The 23,102-nt window shown below is 41.3% G+C and overlaps 2 protein-coding genes across 5 annotated transcripts; both read left to right on the top strand.

The window, feature by feature from the left end:
* Window positions 1-345: 345 nt before the first annotated feature.
* btk (Bruton agammaglobulinemia tyrosine kinase) lies at window positions 346-17,769 on the top strand. Of its 4 annotated transcripts, XM_061234504.1 has the most exons (19): window positions 381-468; window positions 4,047-4,126; window positions 6,214-6,377; window positions 6,790-6,894; window positions 9,493-9,574; window positions 10,115-10,243; window positions 10,655-10,716; window positions 10,822-11,003; window positions 11,765-11,827; window positions 12,269-12,323; window positions 13,462-13,541; window positions 14,031-14,158; window positions 14,498-14,572; window positions 14,731-14,902; window positions 15,311-15,527; window positions 15,896-15,960; window positions 16,373-16,491; window positions 16,594-16,751; window positions 16,904-17,769. In XM_061234504.1, the coding sequence occupies exons 2-19, from the start codon at window positions 4,081-4,083 to the stop codon at window positions 16,973-16,975; spliced, it is 1,974 nt and encodes a 657-aa protein (XP_061090488.1). In that variant the 5' UTR covers window positions 381-468; window positions 4,047-4,080; the 3' UTR covers window positions 16,976-17,769. The 4 variants fall into 4 exon arrangements, with proteins under 4 accessions (XP_061090489.1, XP_061090488.1, XP_061090492.1 ...); XM_061234505.1 differs by lacking the exon at window positions 4,047-4,126 and having other exon boundaries at window positions 346-468; XM_061234508.1 differs by lacking the exon at window positions 4,047-4,126 and having other exon boundaries at window positions 381-463.
* Window positions 17,770-21,231: 3,462 nt separating this feature from the next.
* Window positions 21,232-22,134, top strand: timm8a (translocase of inner mitochondrial membrane 8 homolog A (yeast)). The gene is made up of 2 exons (XM_061234509.1): window positions 21,232-21,497; window positions 21,876-22,134. The coding sequence occupies exons 1-2, from the start codon at window positions 21,387-21,389 to the stop codon at window positions 22,035-22,037; spliced, it is 273 nt and encodes a 90-aa protein (XP_061090493.1). The 5' UTR covers window positions 21,232-21,386; the 3' UTR covers window positions 22,038-22,134.
* The last annotated feature ends 968 nt before the right edge of the window (window positions 22,135-23,102 follow it).

Genomic DNA, 23,102 nt, shown 5'->3' with positions numbered 1-23,102 from the left:
TCAAAACAACTATACCTTGGCTATAGTAACAGAACTAGAAAATGCGTTATACAAACATGGTTTCTCTGTTATGTATGAATGAATGATGAATATGAATGATCAATATCCTTTGTTTCACTAGGGGAAATAGTTTTTCCTCAACCTGTTGTTTCATTAAAAGTTGACAGTTGTTTTAAATTTCCACACTAAGAATTAATACTTTTATGAAAAATAAAATTAGGCTAAAGCACACCTGTTCGTAAAAACTAAAACCACAGCATCTGCCTTCACGCCAGAGAACAGATATGAAAATTAGCAGGAAGCAGAAGAGGAACTGGAACCAGCAAGTTCCTTAATAAGGGTGGGGTTTTGTGGTCCTCTGTCACACTGACGAGGGCAATGAGAGTGGTCATTCTGATGTTCCTCAGCCTCTAAAGCTGCAGTCTGTGGTAGCCCAGCTTTGGAAAGGATCTACGCGGTGCAGGTGAAGTAAGTGATACATGGGATTGCATTCTCCACTTATTGCACTAGGGGTCTCCCCAATTGGGAGGAACTCTGTGTATGGGGGGGGGGGGGGGGGGTTAATCTGTAATGCCTATCATGCTGTCATTTGGACTTTCGGACACTAGGGACCCCAATGGTTAATGTGACTGCTACATATGGTCGACATTATACGTCATCACATCATTGCATGTTGTCCGTACAACTGTGAATTCTCTATTTAGCTTGAAGAAAGAGAAAGCGAGACACTGAACGCATGCTCAGAAATGGTTCAGGAACAACTGATAAATTGTATGTTTTGCATATATTGCTATATATTGCAGTAGCTCTGGTTTTATTAACTCAGCAAGTAAGGTCTCTAGTGCAGCTATTTTTATTTGTATTTTTTATTTTTGTATGCAAAACAGTAGGGTGTAATAATTTCACACATTCATTATTTTAATAAAGCAAAAATAACAATAATCCAGTGCTATAAAATAATGTACATGATATTCAACAACCTTCACTGTTCAAGTGAGGATGACAAGGCATATTTTTCACAAAGGAACCCTGTCGGCCCAGTACAGTATGATGTGCTTGCGTCATCTATCCTTGAGCAGAACCTGAATGCCAGGTTTCAATTTTACAAAGCTGCAAGATATCAACGAAGATATCAATGTCAAACGTCATGAATGAGAAAAAACTGAAACTGAATTAGTAAATGCATGCCTCTGTGTATGCATCTGCGACATAAGACATTTCTCTCAGAAAGAAGAAACCTACTTTAGTAGCCAAAGATCTGAGGAATTTTAGGTCCGCTTCTTTAGTGGCTCAGAATGTGAATTGTATATTTTGATGGTACATGGTCTCAATATTTATTATGAAAATGGAAATTAACAGAATAATCGCTGATGTAAAAATGTGGACATACACAGGTACACGTACAACCTGTACAATACATAAATGCACATTATTTCCATAAAATGCACTCTGTGCCACCATGCACTTTAAAATTTGAGCATGTATGTCAAGACTGAAAAATGAAAACACTTTTTTGTGATTTGTATTTAGCCTTGAAATGTGAAGAAAATGTAAAACGAATCGTTCTTTAGTAATAATTTAGCATATTTCAAATTATTTCAGCTTTTTGAAATGAGTGATTAGGCTCATTATAACACTAAGCTATAATATTTTAGGAAATAAATATTCAGGTATTTACAGTAGATGTGTATTATCATGGTTTCCTTTGTGTCCAGATAAATTCCCACTGTCAGTCAGCTACTGTCCTTCTCGTATTCAAGACCAATCCTGTTTGTAAACCCTGTTTCATAGTTACACAGTACAGCTACAGCTACTCTGGTCAGTGGGGCACCTGTGGCCTGCCTACAGCAACGTAACATGTTGCTGTAGCACAAAAATAAATTTGACAAAAGAGCAAAGTAATTAAATTATCTCACCTTATCGCCACACCCACGATACAGTCATTTGGAATTTGTTTCAGTGTGCTCATATAGAAAAATACAAGAATACTAAAAACACAAATAGCAAAATACAACAAAACACATCAAGCAATAGACCTACGTCAAACAGTCCCCACCTACAGTATAGTCTCAAAATTCTATTGTACTCCCAATTGCTTAAGGGTAATGATGTCCCAGTGAGTAGTATAAGATAAATGGCCAGGATCAGACTAAGTTAGGTTTATTCTAATTAGATCTATAATAATATTTTTGCCTGGTGGCACAGATGGTGCAGTGGGTAGCACTGCTGCCTCACAGCAGGGAGGTCCTGGGTACGAATCCCTGTCGGCCGGGGCCTCTCTGTGCAGAGTTTGCATGTTTTCCCCGTGTCTGCGTGGGTTTCCTCTGGGTACTCCGGTTTCCTCCCACAGTCCAAAGACATGCAGGTTAGGCTGATTGGAGAGTCCGTAGGTATGAGTGTGTGAGTGAATGGTGTGTGTGTCCTGCAATGGACTGGCGACCTGGCGACCTGCCTTTTGCCCAATGTATGCTGGGATAGGTTCCAGCCCCCCTGCGACCCTGTTCAGGATAAGCGGGTTCAGATAATGGATGGATGGATAATATTTTTGGCCAATTCACCCCAAAAATAAAACTTTTTTTGCTGGCTCTAACTATTTCAAGCCATTAAGGTGGTTACTGCTTCAGCATGTTGCTATGGTTAGCTATATATGTTGATGTGTTCTTTGAGAGGCTAGTTTTTATTATTTTGTATCTTGGTTAAATTCGAGGTTTTAAACACGGCTTAAATTGGTTTCTTATTGGCAACTTCTTATTCGTAATTCCCGGTCCACCTTAAATGTTTTACTCTGCTGAAGGAACTGCCTGTTCGCAATTTCACAACAACGTTTTTAAACGCCAAAATTGTCTTTGGCCACATATTACATAAACATCACTCAATTTAGCCAACATAGCCAGATTCTCTTTGTGCTGGTGATAGCCAAAAAAGGATAAGATTGTAGCTAATTGAGAGTCCGTTTACAAACAACCATTTCAGAACGTCACATACTATGTGACATAGTAGCTAGTAACATTAGCTAGCAATCTACCAAAACATTAACCTTAGGGCGCTTACGACTATTAGATCAGCTCCTATCTCGATGTAATGTTACTGTACTTCACAAAACCATTAACAGTTATATCAGATGCCATTTCACAATTTTATTGGCGGCAAAGTCTTATCATATATAGATTTCCGGATCAAAGCACAATTTCTCTATCGTAAAAATGGATGGTCTTTTCACATAACCGTTTCTGTCACAGTCTGTGATTTAAGATGCCGGTTAATATTTGAACGTTTTTATCCGGACTAATTTCAAGGGCACTGGGTCCACTTCATTCCGATGCCTGCTTTCCAACAGAAATAACTATTTTGTTAGTCAAATGCTAACGCCACAGCCAAGATCACGTGACATCTTTTATGCGTTACAGCTAGCGCGGTTCGTGAGAGGGGTTCCCGGGCTCGTCAATGCTACCGTTAGCCAGCAGACAAATTTAAAACAGCAACTCCGAATAACCTAGGATTTAGCTATTTGTTTTATAAATTTACAAAGATTTTATTTAGACTGTAAAAATTGGATGAAAAGCATTATTATTTTCATATACAAACAAATGTCGGCCTGTAGCGTAGTGGTTAAGGTAAATGACTGGGACACGCAAGGTCAGTGGTTCTAATCCCGGTCTAGCCACAATAAGATCCGCACAGCCGTTGGGCCCTTGAGCAAGGCCCTTAACCCTGCATTGCTCCAGGGGAGGATTGTCTCCTGCTTAGTCTAATCAACTGTACGTCGCTCTGGATAAGAGCGTCTGCCAAATGCCAATAATGTAATGTAATGTCCAAATGCCGTTATTATTATTATTATTATTATTATTATTAAGGATTTCTCCCATAGACCATTGGATTTGTTGATCCCCAAAATCTATAAAATGCAAATTAATCATAGATATGTCCGACGGGAATGGCAACACGACTTTATAGGCCTATGCCATCGGCTATGGAGAAGTAGGGTTGGGTGCCCAAGTACCTGCCCCTTTGCTACAAGTGCCCTCACATACAGCATGTCCCCCTAGGGCAGGTATCAGTAACCCTGGACTTGGAGAGCTGATGGGTGTGCTGGCATTCATTGTCACTCAGCACTTAATTGATCAAGGTAAGCAATTGATTACACTGTTAACTCACCTCACCTTGTTTCTCTGATTTGAATCGGTGGCTGAGTTTAACGTGAAAACAAAAACCAGCGTACCCCACGGGTCTCCAGGATACTGGGGTGTACATTTGGATTGATTAAAACATTTTGCCTCCAGAGATAAAATGAGCTGCCTTTATGCTGCCTTCATACAACCATGCAAAAATTAAGGGAAGTTACACATCAGAGTCTGGTGTGACAAGGCACATCGGCAGTGTGAAGAGTGATAATCTACTGCAGATGACAACAGGAAATGGTTCGAAAAAAGAAGTTTAAAATAAGCAGCTTTGTGCCTCTCGCTGCAGCATATCAGAGAATTGTCCGGTTGTAAGCAGTGCAGCTATAAGCCATGAGGTAAGCTTAATTTGAAACGTAATTAAGAACTGCAGATCTGAGGCCACGAAAGTTGTAGATGGCTCAAAGTAAGACTTGGGTATCATATACATTTGGTTTTGTTTGTTTCCCTGTTTCTTGTGCTGTACACACAATTGAGGTCTTTTGTTGCTCGTCATGCGCAATATACTTTACAGGCATCTGTCTTGTAGTATAGGCTATGTTTCAAGTATATTTTCTGCTAAAACACTTATTTTTGTTTTTGCAAAGAGCATTATCGGCAGCCAGCTCATTTCTTTGAGTTTGCAGGAGGACATTTTTCAGGAAGTTTGTAGGATTTTGAGGAGTGTCAATGCCATTTTCAACAGCAATGTGTCAGGTCTCTTGTCTCTCTTAACATCCTATAAATCATTTGAAAGAAAAAAAATAAACATTTATATCAGGTAGCCAAGTATCATCCATTCACAAAGTATTTATAAAATATCATGCAAGAAGAAGAGAACCACTACTTGGATTCCTACCTACTGCCAACCCTGTAGTCCACACCTAATTTGACTAAAAAACAACCCAGTCATTATTCTGATGTTAAATGATTAACAACTGGTATCTGTTCCTACTCAGTGTGTCCGTGTGTCATATTTGTTACTGGGGCAATACCACATATTTATTTAGTGTTTGCTGTAAGAATTGCCTGTTTTGTACAGTAGAAATGTGAGCCTAAATATTTGCAACTGTGGCCGAATGCCAAGAAATTTGCCAAGGGGTTTTTCTGCAGAGAACCACATTTGACTTCCTTCCTGAATGCAAGTGACCACAGACTAATTTTCAACAGGACAGAAAGTGTAGCAGGGACATCCCATAATTAAATGTGTTTGGATGGGGGGCGAGGTGGCTCAATGTAGAATAAAGGACTAGGAGGAATGAGAAAAGGAATTAAAACTGTTCAACAAAGAGTGCCTTTTACATCAGAAAGGTGGGTTGACACAAATGACTGTAAAGCAGACACTGTTGTTTGCTAGTGTCATTGCAACTGTCACAGTTTCTGAGTATACACTCTAATGTGGTTACACTGTTGAAAGAAGCTCAAGTGTTAAGAACGCACTGCTTGGATGTCCAAAAAATGGCTGTCACGTGCCTGCCTGACATAAGCACGCTTACAGTGTACTGAAAGATGGTTATGAGGCTGTAACGCATGAAACTGTCACAAAGATGGTTGTGAATATTTCTGTGTGACAAGCACATCCATCGGACTAAGCAGGCAGTTTGAACCAAATAAAACTTTATTTCAGAATCGGCTGCATAAACAGCGCAGTTTCATACTGTGAAAGTGAAACCCAACCCAAATCAAAATCTGTTAGTACTTCAAAGTGCTGTGTTTATGTTATATTATCTTGTTACACTATTATAAGGATATAGCACATGAGAAAATGAACAATGCAATCTCAGGGGTCTCCATTACCAATTAATGGTTAGTGCTGAAGGGATTGACTGCAGTTATAATGTGAGTGAATTGTGCTGAAATAAATATGATTATGTACAGTATTTCAGAACTGTATTTGAAAGTAGGTAATTTATGTATCCCATATTTGAGTTCCTTGACGATTATAACTTTAGGTGTCCAGCCATGTGGCTTTAAACTGTCATATAAGGACTTACTTTCAGACATTTTACCGCATGTTTCCCTAACAGTGATGTAAGAACAATTGTTTTGTCTCCAGTTACCGTGAAAGCTGATTTGACAATGTCAGAAAGCATACTGGAAGACATTTTTGTGAAACGCTCCCAGCAGAAGAAGAAAACGTCTCCACTGAACTACAAGGAGAGGTTATTCATTCTGACACAAAACAAAATATCCTACTATGACTATGATCCAGAGAAAGGGGTATGTATTCATTTAAGAGCTTTTTGCTTGTATTTATTTAATCTGTCACAGACCAAAATACTGCTGGAACATTTAAGGGCCAGTTTCACAGACACAGGTTACAGTAAGCCTAGTCCTAGACTAAATTCAATTGTGAATGGAGATTCTCCATACAAAACTCAGTTTAGTCTAGGACTAAGCTTAATCTTTGTCTGTGAAACTGGCCCTATACGTATTTATGTGACAAGTGACAAGTCTGTGACAAGTCTTACTAAATAATAGTAGATATCTCTATCCCTGGTTAAATACCTTTTCTGCCACTTGGTACCACATCCTGTGAGATTTATCACCTGCATTTATTATGGGGGCACATGCTGCAAATGAATGAGTTGACTCCTCTGCAGCTAACTGTTTTTTCTAATCATCTGTACAGAAAAAGAAAGGTTTAAAGGGGACAGTAGACGTTGAGAAGATCAAGTGTGTGGCGAACGTGCTTCCAGAAGTAAATGCCCCTGCGGAGAGGCAGTACCCGTTCCAGGTGAGCGGCAACAGGGCGCTAATATATGCTGAACAACCACATTGCATTACATGTCATTTGGCTGACGCTTGTATCGAAAGCGACTTACAGTTGATTAGACTAAGCAGGAGACAATCCTCCCCTGGAGCCTTGCTCAAGGGCCCAATGGCTGTGCTGATCTTATTATGGCTACACCAGGGATCGAACCACCGACCTTGCGGGTCCCAGTCATGTACTTTACCCACTACGCTTCAGGCCGCCCCTGAGCCCTTGCACTAGCTACGCAGTCCTCTCTCGCTTTATACCATGTTCTTCATGTCACCCATTTGGCTTTAGCGCGTTGTTTGTATATGTCTGCCTATTTTCTCAGGCCTTTTTTTTGTAACTTATTCTGGACTTCCTCAAGAAGGGTTGTTAACTTAGTCCAGCATAGCGCTGGCCTTCACTTCAAGAGGTGAAGGCAAAACCACAAGGGAGGAGGTGCCTCTGTGGAGGTCACAGGGCTCTTTATTATGGCTGTTCTCTCAGACATTTACTTTCTGTTCTCTGCGTGATCAGGTATCTCTTCCTCCGCTCAGCAATTAGGAATTAGTTCCAATTTCTACAAAAAAAAGGAAGGACACCTATCCATTTCTGTCAGTGTTTGACTGAAACATTTTCCAATTGTGTAGCTGATCCTTTGATGTACAATACATGTGGTTACACAGACATTGCATTTAGGTGTCAGTGAAAAGAATGAGGAAATAATAAGGAAAAAATTAAGATATATTCCTTCAGTTTCAGTGAGGACTTCCTCTCAGCTATTTATTTTTTATCATAGCAAATACATATATCAAGTTACTGGGCAAGGAGCTTGTGTATATCAAGTGACCAATGGCATACATTTTAATTTCCATATTTGACTTGGATTTGTTGAAGGCAACACCATCCTGTGGCCTGTGTGTGAGTTTTAGATGGGAAAGGAACTCTGAAACACTTTCTCTATTGGCAGAGCTGCAGAAGTGACGATGCAGTAGCCAGCTAGTCTTGCGGTTAAGTTTCAGGAAGGTCACGAAAGATTATGGCCTGTGTATATTAATGCTGACCACAGGCTGGTGTGCCGAAACTTGCCTGCAGTCACATTAACCAACCCAGTATGAGGTGCAAAAAAGGCAGAAGTGAATGCAAACTGCTTGAAATTCAAGACCAACATTTATTCCTGTATAGAGTGGAGTGAGATAAGCACTTTTGCTGAATGGTTGTCTATGCGGCCAAGGCTATTTAATTTAGTTCAGTTCCATTTTATTTACATTGCACATTGTTTTAAATCACAATTCCGGTTCCTGAGCTATTTAAACTTAATAGAATTTAAATGGAAGATTTCATATTACTCCTGATGATAGGTAAGCTAACTACCTGATTATTTGTAACTAAACCTTTCTTATCAACCTTTCTGTAACTAAACCTTTCACACCACTGAAGATTTTACTGTTTTTACCCCTCATACTTTTTCCTTTTCACAGAAACCACAGTAATATTCAACAAGAAACACAATAATGTTCAATCAACTCTTACAGAATACACATGGTCCCAGACCAGTTGGACTCCTTTGTACTTTGGAAGTCAAGTCAAGTCATATTTATTTATAAAGGACTTTTATTTATTTAAAATGACTACCATGAATCAAAGTGCTGTTCTAATTACTATATATGTAAAAAAAAAAAAAAAGAAATCCAGTGAAAAACAAAATCCACAGTACTGCAATAATAATACATAAAGATACAACAAAAAACAACAACAAAGACAGTTATCACGTGGAATTAAAAGCAAGGGAAAAGATGTGAGACCTGAGCTGGGATTTGAAGGTGTTTATGGATGGCGCAGACCTGATAGAGAGAGGCAGTTTGTTCCACAGTCTCGGTGCGGCCACAGCAAAAGCCCCATCACCCTTTTGCTTCAGCTGAGACTGAGGAACAGAGAGGAGCAGTTCGGTGGAAGACCTTAACTAACTTAAAATTTTGCTCTGTGCCTCAGTCCGAAAGTGATCGGAACCGTCTGTCTGAACTGTGAAACTGCCATCTCGGGGTTTTCCCTGATAACATCATTGGCATCTCTCCTCTAATGGCTCAAAACTGAAAAATGTAGAATACTGAATTTAACCTTGTGCAAATGAACATCTTGTTGCCAGTCTTTGACAAGGATGATCAGCTATGATTTTCAGAGGTGGTTCTCTGTCTGGACTTGGTGTTGCGTGACAGTGGAAAGGAAATGCTTCTTTAATTTGAAACTTCCTGTTAAAGAATTGGGGTTTTTCTGCATATTTAAAGACACAGGATTGTTGTTAATTGTGAAGGCAGTTTATTCCCCGCTTTTATTAAGTAAATGTTTTTATTAACATTTTCAAATATAACTTTCATGACACTAGTTTGGATCACTGTTTCCATGAGAATGTCAGAAATGGCAACAGGAATGAATATCTACAATGAAAGATGCAGTGCTTCCTTCCTGGTTAGCTGTGCGATCCGCTTTTAGAAGCAGCTTTTGAGTTTGGAAACTCAGACATTAAAACACACCCTTAACATGAACAGGGATGCTCAGAAATCTCTCTCTCTCTCTCTCTCTCTCTCTCTCTCTCTCAAGATAATCTACGATGAAGGTCCGCTTTACGTCTTTGCAAAGACAGAAGAGGTTCGCAAACAGTGGCTACATAAACTGAAGCATGGTCAGTGCCTTTGTTTAATACACAATTGTAAGCCACGAGACACACCTACCATTTAACCAGCAGCCTGCCCTAGTGCAGGAATCAGAATCACACGTGAGGCCAAAATGATTCCCCTCGGCCCAGCAGACCATGTTATGTTCCTGTAGATGCCTTAGTCCATTTTCGTTCAGTACATGAATAATTAAGTACTTTTCATTCCAATTAAAAGCATCACAGTATAGTCCAGTCTTTATATGTGAGGCAATATCTGTACTCACTTTGCACATTAAGTGACTGTACCATGTATTGTCTGCATACAGTAGCCTATATGCAGTGTATTTCCATTTTAATATACTCATCCATTCTAATGTTTAATACTTTACATTATATTTTTGTATTGTATTTTGTATAGTATTGTATTGCAGACTTGTGTATGTTGTGTGTAGGCTAATGTGTATTAGTAGTGTGCATACTGTACTGTACTATACTGCCAGAGTAGAAATGTATGGATTGGTTGTTTGATTGATTGCTTGACCGGTTTCTGTTAATGTGTGGCTGAAGTGGTGCGGTTCAACAAGGACCTGATACAGAAGTACCACCCGTGCTTCTGGGTGGATGGGACCTGGCTTTGCTGCCAGCAGGAGGTCAAGCAGGCCCTGGGATGTCGAGTGCTGGAGGTGCAGAATGGGGGTGAGTCCCGGAAGAGCCCCCATAACGACAGCCATTTTGTTTCCCTAATTTTTCCATTTAATTTGTGCTGACTTTGCCGTCAGTTACACAGAATTGAAATGATCGGATAAAGCGATTGCGTACACATTTAGCTCACTTGGTTGTTTGACTCGGAATTGTTTGCTGATTTGAAGGTGGAAAAGCAAAGCATGAAGGACGAGAGCTTATCTACCATAATCACTGTCTGATACCCATGCTGATACATGCTTGATTCAAGCCACTTCACTTGACGATGCCTTTAGTATTTCAGGACAGAATATGCTAAACTACATTCACAAGAACCAAAAACAATTGTAGACCTAATCGACAAAGTTTGAGGAGGTTTAAGTCCATCCTGGTGATGACTAATACAAAGTGTTCACTACTTCAAAGCCTTTTCCAATAAAGGATCAAGAAGAAAATCCAGGAAACCGCTACCTCCTACACCAGAAGAGGTCTGTTTTTATCAGCTTATTATAATTCATTAAATGCAATAAATTAATGAAGATTCCATTGATCAGTTATTCGACTACTGGATCTTGCCCTCTTTCTCCAATCAGGAGGCTTCGAGACCACCACAGCCCCCACCCCGACAGGCAGAAGCAGCCCCAGGAATGACAGCCATTGCAGAATATGACTACACGCCTGTGACCGACCAGGATCTGGCGCTTCACAAGGGCGAGGAGTACACTATCCTTGAGATGGTGGACACCAACTGGTGGAGAGCCAGCGACAGAAATGGGTGAGGGAGGGTGAATCGAGGGCGCTCCAAGCGTCAGAATGTGCACACGGTCTTCAGACTGCATAGCTGGAGTGCCAGGGGTCAAGGAAAGCGGTGGGAAAGAGTTCAACGAGTGTCACTGTGGAATGATGTCGCTGCATAGATCATTAACAGCCATGAACAGTACGCCTCTTAGACTCTATTGTTGAATCTTTTGTGCAAGTTTGGAAAGTAAGGCCTTCTGAGGCCAAAAATATGGGAGTTACTTGGAAGATACTCGCTGATTTGAACAAATCCTTCTGGTCTGCAGTGGAAAGCAAAATCTTTAGACTGGCTCAAACAAGTCAAGTGATTGTCAGTGGTTATTGTAGCGCCAACCATTATTGGGTTTCCCAAAACAACATAAAAAACTAACTTTGAGTATGAGCAGACAGTGTTCCCTTCATACTGTATTTGGCCAACATACTGCCACAGAATTCCTTCCGGTACCATTTGCATACCTTTGGTAAATTTCTTGTAGGCTTGCAGACAGTCGTGGGCGGCAGACAGACTGAGGTCCTGTTGTGTCTGTTATTTACCTATCCCTCAGAAACTGCTTCCGTATAACTTTGGGAAAATCCCACTTTCACATCTCATTGTTTGCTTCCATATAAGGTTAATGTTTAATAGAGGTACAGTCGGGATCACAGCTGAGTGTTGTAGGTCAGTATTAAAGCAGAGCAGTAGTCTTTGTTCGTATGTTTGTGCTGACACATTTTTGTTTTATCTTTCTATTTCTGCAGCATGGAAGGCTACATTCCTAGTAATTATGTCGTTATGGCTGGAAATGGTCTTGAAACATTTGAGTGAGTGACAACCTTTACCACCTACTAGACCGATATAAACCAGGAAATTGAGTGAATGGATTGAGCATGATCCTGCATTTAATTTCAATTCATCTCGTCTTAAATGAATGAAAAACCTAAACTTGCATGATGTCCCTCTTAAAATGTGACCAAACAGAGTATGTCTCAATATCTGGTCCATTTGGATTTGGAGTAAAAGGAGTCAGATACAGCTCTGGCACTGTATGATAAAATCATTCAAATCACTGATCCAAACTCCAGCACTGTTGGAGCATGTGCTTATCTGTAAGCAAATACGAGCTGCGAAATGGATGCGCGTATGGACGGAGGTTAATGAAGAATCAGCCATCTTGTAGTTACTTCCTGTATCCATGTGCCCAAACACTGGCTGTCCTTATCATAGCATACTGCACATGTATGTTTCTCTTTGCCCTCTTGTAGTTGGTACTGCAAAAACATGAGCCGCAGCCAGGCCGAGAACCTGCTGAGAACAGAGGTGAGTGGTGACCTTTGACCTTTCTGGATAAGAAAATGCCGACTTGCATCATATGGCATCTGAAATACACAGAACACAGAAATAGCGGACTAAAGCAGGGGTTGCCACACTGCGGGCTGGGTCCTGAAGTGTGTACTGTATGTGGAGGAAAAACCTTAAAATGGAAATAGCTAAATGCTACACTAGTTATGTTGATTTACATTATCGGCATTTGGCAGACCCTCTTATCCAGAGCAACGTACAGTTGATTAGACTAAGCAGGAGACAATCCTCCCCTGGTGCAATGCAGGGTTAAGGGCCTTGCTCAGGGGCCCAACGGCTGCGCGGATCTTATTGTGGCTACACCAGGATTAGAACCACTGACCTTGCGTGTCCCAGTCATTTACCTTAACCACTATGCTACAGGCCACCCCAACACTAGTTATGTTAAATAAGGACCTGGTTAATCAGTGAATGCATTCACTGATTAACTGGGTCCTTGGCTTTGACAGTTTGGGAACCTCTGGCCAAAAAGCTTGCATAAATTCCAACCTGTCATGCCATGGAGTAGGTTATGTAAAATGAATACATATGTATTGGAATACAGAAGCCCCACATATATATCATGCAAACCAGACTTGGGTTTGCATAATCCATTTTGGGTTTGTTTGTTTTTTTCTTATTGTTATCTGTCCCACCGGTGGCAGTTTTAAAGAGTAAATTTGAAGCATGGTGAGATATGAATCAGTGAGGGACGGAGCATGTAAATTATTTTCTTGTTTTATTAAAGTCAGCAGATTTGAATACTGTGATAAGGTGAACACATCCGTCTGTTGCGTGAGTGTTTAGCCAACATTATCTTGTAGCTATTGTAGCAAAAATATTAAATCTATCAACCTTTGTCCTTAACTGCCTTTCAAATAAATTGCTTTATTCTTGCTTTTTTTTTTGTCTTGCTTTATTCTTTTGAAATGAATGTTTGCTGTGTTCATAAATTACCACATAAATACCATGCTTGGATTTGTCTATATGTCAGACAAGGACAGATCCAGACTAAATACAAAATAAATGATGTATTAAATTTTTTTTTAATAAACAGTTTATCAGACCTGTCCAGTCACTGTAAACATCAGAATTGAATTTCTTTCTCTTTTTCTAGAACAAAGATGGAGGATTTTTGGTGCGAGAGTCAAGCAAAGCTGGAAAATACACCGTCTCCTTGTTCACCAAGGGTGGAGGGTCAGTTCTGATTTGTGTGAATATAAAATCTGTCAGGAGCCAAACAGAACCTAAAACAGCACATAATGAAAGCAGAAGAGGCAGTCTACAGAGGATGCAAAACCAGGATTCATTTTGGTCCCTGTGATAGAGGCAGTGTCACTTAACCCATTTAACAGTGTGATGCAGGGTGAACAGGCAGAAACAATGCAACCATGTAATTTGCCCATTAGTTGATTTCCGTTTATTAGCCAGAACAAAAATGAGGGGGCAAGAACCAAAAATGGCAACAGTCAGTCCAAACAAAGTAGACCATCTACAACAGGAAAAACTCCCACACACCGCAGTTCAAGGAACAGGTCCTCTCATGAAGCCTGGGGGCTTCAGCTGCCACCATGCCTGGGTGTACGCCCGACACTGTCCACCAGGGGGCAGCTCCCATCTCCCTTCCTGGCACCAAAACAGTTATATAAGCTAATAGACCCAGCTTCTCGTTTTTTTCCCCACCAGGGATGCGGCGGGTAGCTGCCGGCACTATAACATCTGCCTCACCCCACAGGGCCAGTTCTATCTGGCCGAGAAGCACAACTTTTCCAGCATCCCCGAACTCATCACTTACCATCAGCACAATGCTGCAGGTACTGTCATGTAACCACTGCTCACCCGGTTATTTGTAACTCCACATAAGATTAGCAGGTACAAAAAAGAAGTCATGAACAAAGTCAGATTAGTGTGCGCAGTCTGTGAACGTCCAACAACCACCAACCTTCAAGTACAAAAAACCTCACAGAGTAGCATCTTGGTCCATGTGTTTACAGATGCTGCAGAAAATAGATAACGCATTACAATTACCTTAGTTTTAGTTTTCATTTCTGTAAAAAGAACAGGTTTTTCATATTTTTTTTGTCTGTTGCTGGTGGTAGGATACTTTTCCTGATTAAAAATATATATTCGGTTCTATTCTTTTGTGTTCTTAGGCATGGTTTCTAGGCTGAAGTACACCGTCTCAAACCAGGACAGGAATGCCCCTTCCACTGCTGGCCTTGGATATGGTGAGTATGTGCCTCCTCCTGCCCCACTTTTTATCACATTTTAATTCCCCAAACTTCTCCCAAAAAACCCGGTATGCGCGGCCCTTAGGGTAGCCTGATTAAGCGGCTGTAAAGTTGAGCGCTGTGTGTGTGTTTCTGCCCTGTTTCTTTGCGCCCAGGGGTCTGGGAGATTGACCCACGTCACTTGACCTTCATCAGAGAGTTGGGCAACGGGCAGTTTGGAGTGGTTAAGTACGGAAAGTGGCAGGGGCAGCACGACGTGGCCATAAAGATGATCAAAGAGGGCTCCATGTCGGAGGACGACTTCATTGAAGAGGCCAAAGTCATGATGTAAGTGTGCAGCAGATCCTCTGGAACTCATACTGAAATGTCTTCAGTGTGGTCCCACATCCTGGTTGAATCAGAAATCCCGTATTGTCCATACAAGGCGGCCTGTAGCGTAGTGGTTAAGGTACATAACTGGGACCCGCAAGGTCGGTGGTGCTAATCCCGGTGTAGCCACAATAAGATCCGCACAGCCGTTGGGCCCTTGAGCAAGGCCCTTAACCCTGCATTGCTCCAGGGGAGGATTGTCTCCTGCTTAATCTAATCAACTGTATGTCACTCTGGATAAGAGCATCTGCCAAATGCCAACAATGTAATGTCCATAAGGTTTGAAGACCACGGTTTCAATGCATCGACATTGACTGGCACAAAAACTAACAATAGTCCTCCCGTCTTCTTCTTGGGTCAAACCAGGAAGCTCCGTCACGAGAACCTGGTCCAGTTGTACGGCGTCTGCACCAAACAAAGGCCCATTTACATCGTCACAGAGTTCCTCTCCAACGGCTGCCTGCTCAACTACCTCCGTGAAGAAGTGGCAAACCCGCCGCCCATCCTGCTCCTGGAGATGTGCAAGGATGTGAGCGAGGGCATGGCTTACTTAGAGTCCCAGCAGTACCTACACAGGGATTTGGTAGGAACCGCCAAACAAATCCTTACATCCTAGTGTACATTATGACAGTGCACCACAGACTGTGGATACTTTTAAACGAGGTCTAAAAACCTACCTTTTTTCTAGAGCCTTCTGCTAGATTTAAAATTTTTCTCATGTTTTGCATTTCTTTTTTAGCACTTCTGCTTTTTAATCTGTAGCACTTTGAGATTTTTAAAAAAAATATACAGTGCAATACAAATAAAATTTATTATTATTATTATTATTATTATTAGTGCAAGGAACCAAAGAAAGAAGTGTATTCAAGATGCAGTGGCCTGAATATTAAAAAGGACCTGACATATCCATCCTGTTTTTGCTGTTGAGTTTTCTTTGTTGTTGTTGCTCAGGCTGCCAGGAACTGCTTGGTGGATGGCAATGGATCAGTTAAAGTCACTGACTTTGGATTATCCAGGTAAATCTCTCTTGGGTTCTGGTGAGACCGGTCAAAAATACAATAATAAAAGCCAGCAGACACCAAAGCCCTTACCGCAGTGAAGCCTGCGTTGCCATGTTGATTCTGGAGCACCATCTGGGAGCTTGTTGTGATGATACAGGGCGGCCTGTAGCATAGTGGTACATGACTGGGACTCGCATGGTTGTTGGTTCGATCCCCGGTGTAGCCACAATAAGATCAGCACAGCCGTTGGGCCCTTGAGCAAAGCCCTTAACCCTGCATTGCTCCAGGGGAGGATTGTCTCCTGCTTAGTCTAATCAACTGTACATCGCTCTGGATAAGAGCGTCTGCCAAATGCCATTAATGTAATGTAATGATAGGTCAGCTTTCTTTTAATTTGTGACATCATTCCTCTTCCTGTGTGTCCTAGGTATGTCCTGGATGATGAGTACACCAGCTCCGCGGGCTCAAAGTTCCCTGTACGGTGGTCTCCCCCTGAAGTCCTCCTTTACTGCAGGTTCAGCAGCAAGTCTGACATCTGGGCGTTTGGTTAGTCTCAGGCACCTTGCAGTTCTTTCCTCGAAACTCATTCAGTCAGAAGTTAATATTTCAATACGATGATAAACATTGTTATTTTTACTCTTCATCTAGGGGTTCTAATGTGGGAGGTCTACACCCTAGGCCGAATGCCTTATGAGCGTCTAAATAACACGGATATTGTGAATAAAGTTTCCTCTGGCCTGCGCCTCTATCGCCCCCAGCTGGCCAAGGAGGCGATTTACAGCATCATGCTGGACTGTTGGCATGACGTGAGTACTGGGGTTGTCTGCACAAAGGGCAAATTGAAAATGGTGTTTAGTCATAAGAAGGGTGGAAGACAGCATAGGAATAAGGAACTTAAGCCTTTTTTTTGTTGAGTTTTGTTCAACAGGATAACTTAATTTCTTCTCATGACTTTTAGAAGCCTGAAGAGAGGCCCACATTCCAGGATCTTGCGGTTACGATTCAAGATCTGCTGTACGAGCTTCAATAAGTGTGGATCTGAAACATGGACCTCATAACCATCCACTTGCCATAGGACTTCCTCCATTTAATACCCTCAGATGGAAAGTAGCTGAACTCTCTTACGTGTGCCTGCTAGTTTGCTATAGCCAACATCAGCCAAATTTGTAGTTTGAGAGCATCCAGCTGAAGGGTGAAATATTCCTCACAGCTGTCGACAATCTTGAAAGAACTTCTACTATGTGTATACAGGTTTGTGTATAAAATGGCTTGTATGAGACCATGAATGATGGACATTCTTTCTTGTGCCACTGTGCTCTTAAGTGGCAGATGCACTGGCAGTGAAAATAATTTCATTTAATGCATATTATTATTATTATTATTATTATTATTATTATTATTATTATTATGTTATACATTGTCAGAAGCATAAACTGTGATTATGGTTGACAAATATTTTTCAAGCAGTGTGATTACAGGCAATCTTTGATCATCAAACAGTAACTGAAGAACTCATCGCTTAATGTTTTGAACTGCTTTCAATTGGCCAATACATCTACATCCAGAAATGACATTAGCATTTCTTCTTTACTTATAGCCTTTTTGACTGTCGGCTTAGGAATATATTTTAATGAGATCGATTCACTTCAAATAAATTATTCATATGCTATTATGTATAATTGTAAATATTCGTGTTTAACTGAGATAGACTAATATAAATGTCAACACTTTATTTGCCTTAAGTGCTTTTCACTGTGAAGAAGCTTGTGGATTGTGTCAAAACTCAGGGGAGAGGGAGCTTAAAAATAAACATAATATCAAAAATGAAGGTTTCTTTCTTTACAGACACAAAACTTAAATAAGTGTTGTTTCAGTCCGGTTCGTTTCAGTCACCAGATTCTGCTTTCAGGACTCACAGGACATCCCTGCTGCTCAAATAGGCAAATACTGTGTGGAGTGGGTCAGTCTGTGAATTTCAGTCGCTCTCATAGATCAGTAGAATTTTCAAGTCCAGTAGATTTAGTATAGAAAGAATAGAAAATTGTTGCTGAGCAGGTTAATAAAGATATTGCTTCCTTCCTCCCAGTGGTCAGCTGAGTCACTGCCGGGCCCTGACTTGGCCTGCTTGCTTGTTTTGCTCTCTTGTTGGCTATTCATGAGCCGGAATGGGATGAAGTATAACACACTGAAATATATAGCACCCAAGGTCCTGACTCACTTGCATCATTAAAGATCCCATGACACTTATCGCAAAGAGTAGGGTGTTCCAAGGTGCCCTTTCTAAATTCCCAACCTGGACTCTCAACCTGCCACATAATCATCCCCTAATTGGCTAAAAACTATTCTCTCCCTCTCCACCTTTGCTGATGTGAGCTCAGTGTCTGGTACAAAATGGCTGCCATGCATCTGAGATAAGTTTCCCCTTCATCACTGAAAAGCACTGTGAGTACTGGTGGCCAATTATTTGACACACCCAGAACAGGTAACCGCACCATCTGGAGAAAAAATTGAGTACAATTCAGTACTGTCCCCTGCCAGTGCCACATGGGAGTGAGGGAATACTGAGGTGGGTGAGACTGGCCAGCTAGACAGGCCAGGGGGTCATGACCCACAGGGGCTTTCCTCAAGGCTAAGCTGGAGAGCCAAGAGCAGCCTGAGCACCCTGATAGAGCTTCCTGTGTTCATCCTACTGTTGCCACGGAGACAGAGACTGTCTATCACTGACACAGTCTATGGTATAGGAATGCCTTTTTGTTATGGACAATTTAATGGCATTGACAATGCTAGGGTAGTGTGGACATGTACAGTCAGGTCCATAAATATTGGGACATCGACACAATTCTCATCTTTGTGGGTCTATACACCACCGCAATGGATTTTAAATGAAACGAACAGGATGTGCTTTAACTGCAGACTTTCAGCTTTAATTTGAGGGTATTTACACCCAAATCAGGTGAACGGTGTAGGAATTACAACAGTTTGTATATGTGCCTCCCACTTTTTAAGGGACCAAAAGTAATGGGACAAACTAACAATCAATAACTTTCACTTTTTAATACTTGGTTGCAAATCCTTTGCAGTCAATTACAGCCTGAAGTCTGGAACGCATAGACATCACCAGACGCTGGGTTTCATCCCTGGTGATGCTCCGCCAGGCCTCTACTGCAACTGTCTTCAGTTCCTGCTTGTTCTTGAGGAATTTTCCCTTCAGTTTTGTCTTCAGCAAGTGAAATGCATGTTCAATCAGATTCAGGTCAGGTGATTAACTTGGCCATTGCATAACATTCCACTTCTTTGCCTTAAAAAACTCTTTGGTTGCTTTCGCAGTATGCTTCGGGTCATTGTCCATCTGCACTGTGAAGCGCCGTCCAATGAGTTCTGAAGCATTTGGCTGAATATGAGCAGATAATATTGCCCAAAACACTTCAGAATTCATCCTGCTGCTTTTGTCAGCAGTCACATCATCAATAAATACAAGGGAACCAGTTCCATTGGCAGCCATACATGCCCACGCCATGACACTACCACCACCATGCTTCACTGATGAGGTGGTATGTTTTGGATCATGAGCAGTTCCTTTCCTTCTCCATACTCTTCTCTTCCCATCATTCTGGTACAAGTTGATCTTTGTCTCATCTGTCCATAGGACATTGTTCCAGAACTGTAAAGACTTTTTTAGATGTTGTTTGGCAAACTCTAATCTGGTCTTCCTGTTTTTGAGGCTCACCAATGGTTTACATCTTGTGGTGAACCCTCTGTATTCACTCTGGTGAAGTCTTCTCTTGATTGTTGACTTTGACACACATACACCTACCTCCTGGAGAGTGTTCTTGATCTGGCCAACTGTTGTGAAGGGGTTTTTCTTTCCAGGGAAAGAATTCTTCTGTCATCCACCACAGTTGTTTTCCGTGGTCTTCCGGGTCTTTTGGTGTTGCTGAGCTCACCAGTGCGTTCTTTCTTTTTAAGAATGTTCCAAACAGTTGATTTGGCCACACCTAATGTTTTTGCTATCTCTCTGATGGGTTTGTTTTGATTTTTCAGCCTAATGATGGCTTGCTTCACTGATAGTGACAGCTCTTTGGATCTCATATTGAGAGTTGACAGCAACAGATTCCAAATGCAAATAGCACACTTGAAATGAACTCTAGACCTTTTATCTGCTCCTTGTTAATGAGATAATGAGGGAATAACACACACCTGGCCATGGAACAGCTGAGCAGCCAATTGTCCCATTACTTTTGGTCCCTTAAAAAGTGGGAGGCACATATAGAAACTATTGTAATTCCTACACCGTTCACCTGATTTAGATGTAAATACCCTCAAATTAAAGCTGAAAATCTGCAGTTAAAGCATATCTTGTTCATTTCATTTCAAATTCATTGTGGTGGTGTATAGAGCCAAAAAGAGGAGAATTGTGTCGATGTCCCAATATTTATGGACCTGACTGTACCTGTTTGGTGGAACAGAAACAGGAACAGGAGTGTGTGTGTGTGTGTGTGTGTGCGTGTGTGTGTGAGAGAGAGTGACTGAGTGAGAAAGCACGGGTGAGAACGCGGATGCACATACACATTTTGGTTGACCGCATTGTGTCTCTGGGGAATTCCCACATTCAGTGAGATTATATGTTTATAAGTATAAGTATAGGGCGGCCTGTAGCGTAGTGGTTAAGGTAAATGACTGGGAGAGGCAAGGTTGGTAGTTCGAATCCCAGTGTAGCCACAGGAGATCCGCACAGCCGTTGGGCCCTTGAGCAAGGCCCTTAACCCTGCATTGCTCCAGGGGAGGATTGTCTCCTGCTTAGTCTCATCAACTGTACGTCGCTCTGGGTAAGAGCGTCTGCCAAATGCCAATAATGTAATGCAATAATGTAAAAAGTGTAATGCCAGCTCGAGGCAACAATTAAGTTTGTAGCCAAATAAATTAAGAATGACAGATTCATGACAGATTAATCAACAACCAGTTATTGCAAGTATCACACCTGCATTGCATGCAAAGCAATTGGTAAATACTGAGGATGACAAGTAGATAGACTATTTAAACAGACAAAGACACAGAAAGATTGTGACCTTCATGTGGAAAAATATAATATATCCCCATGCACACTTGCTTCTCCGAACTTGCACAGAACAAAAAGGTGTACAAGGATGGGGAAAGGTTTCACACGTACCACATTCATTCCTGACGTTATCACTTCGCATTTCCATGCTAGCACTAGCAGCTCCTGCACTACCCCTACTGCGCGAAACAGTTCTGAGGCGCGAATGCACATTTCTTCCTGATTGGTGCACGTACTTTCCGTTTCCCGTGCACGTCGCAGGGCAGGCTGCGTACTGAGACACGTGAAGGTCAGGAATTACGTTGTCCGGAGAGATACCAGATACCTTCCTTTAGCACTACTTAACGTTTAAATAAAAGGACTCTGTGTGAGGCCAGTCACGAGAATGAATGGCCAAGGTGCGACGGCAGATCCTCAGCTTCAGCAGTTTATTGAAGTGGAGTCACAGAAACAGCGATTTCAACAGCTTGTCCACCAGATGACAGAAGTGTGTTGGGTAAGTCGGCAAAGGAGCACAAAAGGATTGTTGCTAGATATGTTTTATAATAGTATGGCCCACTTGTGCAATGAATAGAAAATTGCTGTAGACTAATACTTTCTGCTAATCGCGTATTCCATGTTTTATTTGGAATCGTTTATTTAGCGTGCTGGCAAACGTTGTATAGCACTACAGTAGTTGACAGTATTTCAGGGTTAGCAATGAACGGCCAGCATCTTTCGAACACAACTCTTCTTATACCTAATTGAAGTAAAAAAAAATATATCTGGGTACTGTGCCAAATAATAAAAAATGTGTTATACTTAATGCAATGCATGTTCCACATGCTGTGGTGGCACTGTTATTCACATAAATCCATTACTTTTCTCTGCACAGGAAAAATGCATGGACAAACCAGGCCCAAAGCTGGACTCCAGGACAGAGGCGTGCTTTGTGAACTGTGTAGAGCGTTTCATAGACACAAGCCAGTTCATCCTCAACCGGCTGGAACAGACCCAGAGGAGTCGCGGGTCTTTCTCTGAGACCATGTACGAGTAGCGCTGCCTCAACCACTGAACGGACAGATGCATAACAAACAGTTGCAGGCGGAATGGGAAGCTTGTGTACTGTGGTGTGAGAATGGCCAAGTAATGGGGTGGTGGGTTGGGGGGGGGGGGGGGTTATAATAAACAGAAAGATGTTATCAATCATTGAAGTGCCTCAGCAGTACTTCCTATGCCAATTCACTAAGATCCTGGATGCCATGATCTCACACTGTTGGTCCTGTAAGTTAATTAATTTAGTTTGTTTTAGTTTGTTGGAAAACCATTCAAATGGCTTTTCGCTTGGAAGGCTGATTCATTTGGTTGAAAGGGTAGGATTGTTCATGATGTAACAGGACGTCACATGCATATCTGTGGTTGCGTTAAGGCACCTGTACCTTCAAGGTTGGAGAACTGAGAGAATTAAAAGCACCTGGAGAATCCAGATCATCTGAGTGACCCCCACAAGCTATACAGGGATATTTTACAATGCATTACCTCATAATTTAGAACAGGAATTTTCTGCATAACATCTTCAAAGGTCTAACAGCGTCCTCTTGGGAACACCTCAAGATCTGTGCCAAAAAAACAGAATTTCCTTAGCTCGAGATTGTCCATATAAATGTGTGATGGAAAATCTTTCTCTGGTGTTTCTTTTTGTGTTTTCCTTGTTAAATTCTAATGGTTGTCATTGTACACATGCAGTTTATTACCTGAGTTGAATGTCATTTTAGTAATTAAATTATGGTACCTGCTAGTACTTATTTTGCTTTTTCAGAATCTTTGTCAAATTTATCCAATCTTTAACATCTGATTTATATATTTTATCAAATACCGGTGACTAATTTGACAAAAAATAATATGACAACACACATACACAAAATTAAACAGCCGCCATCTTCGCTGGCTGGAATTCTAAAAGCCTATGCAATTGCCATATAATGCTGATGTTTATGCACACATTTCTAACACCACGTTTTAAATGAGTAACAATTTGTTGTGCAAGTCTGGACTACTGATTTACCCTTCACAAGTGAAATATGTCTGCTTTTTCAAAAGTACACTGAATGGTCTGAACACC

Source organism: Conger conger, chromosome 3 (assembly GCF_963514075.1).
Source record: "Conger conger chromosome 3, fConCon1.1, whole genome shotgun sequence".
NCBI classification, from domain to species: domain Eukaryota; kingdom Metazoa; phylum Chordata; class Actinopteri; order Anguilliformes; family Congridae; genus Conger; species Conger conger.
The sequence above is the reverse complement of the archived record's forward strand: the minus strand, read 5'-3'. Positions and strand labels throughout refer to the sequence as shown.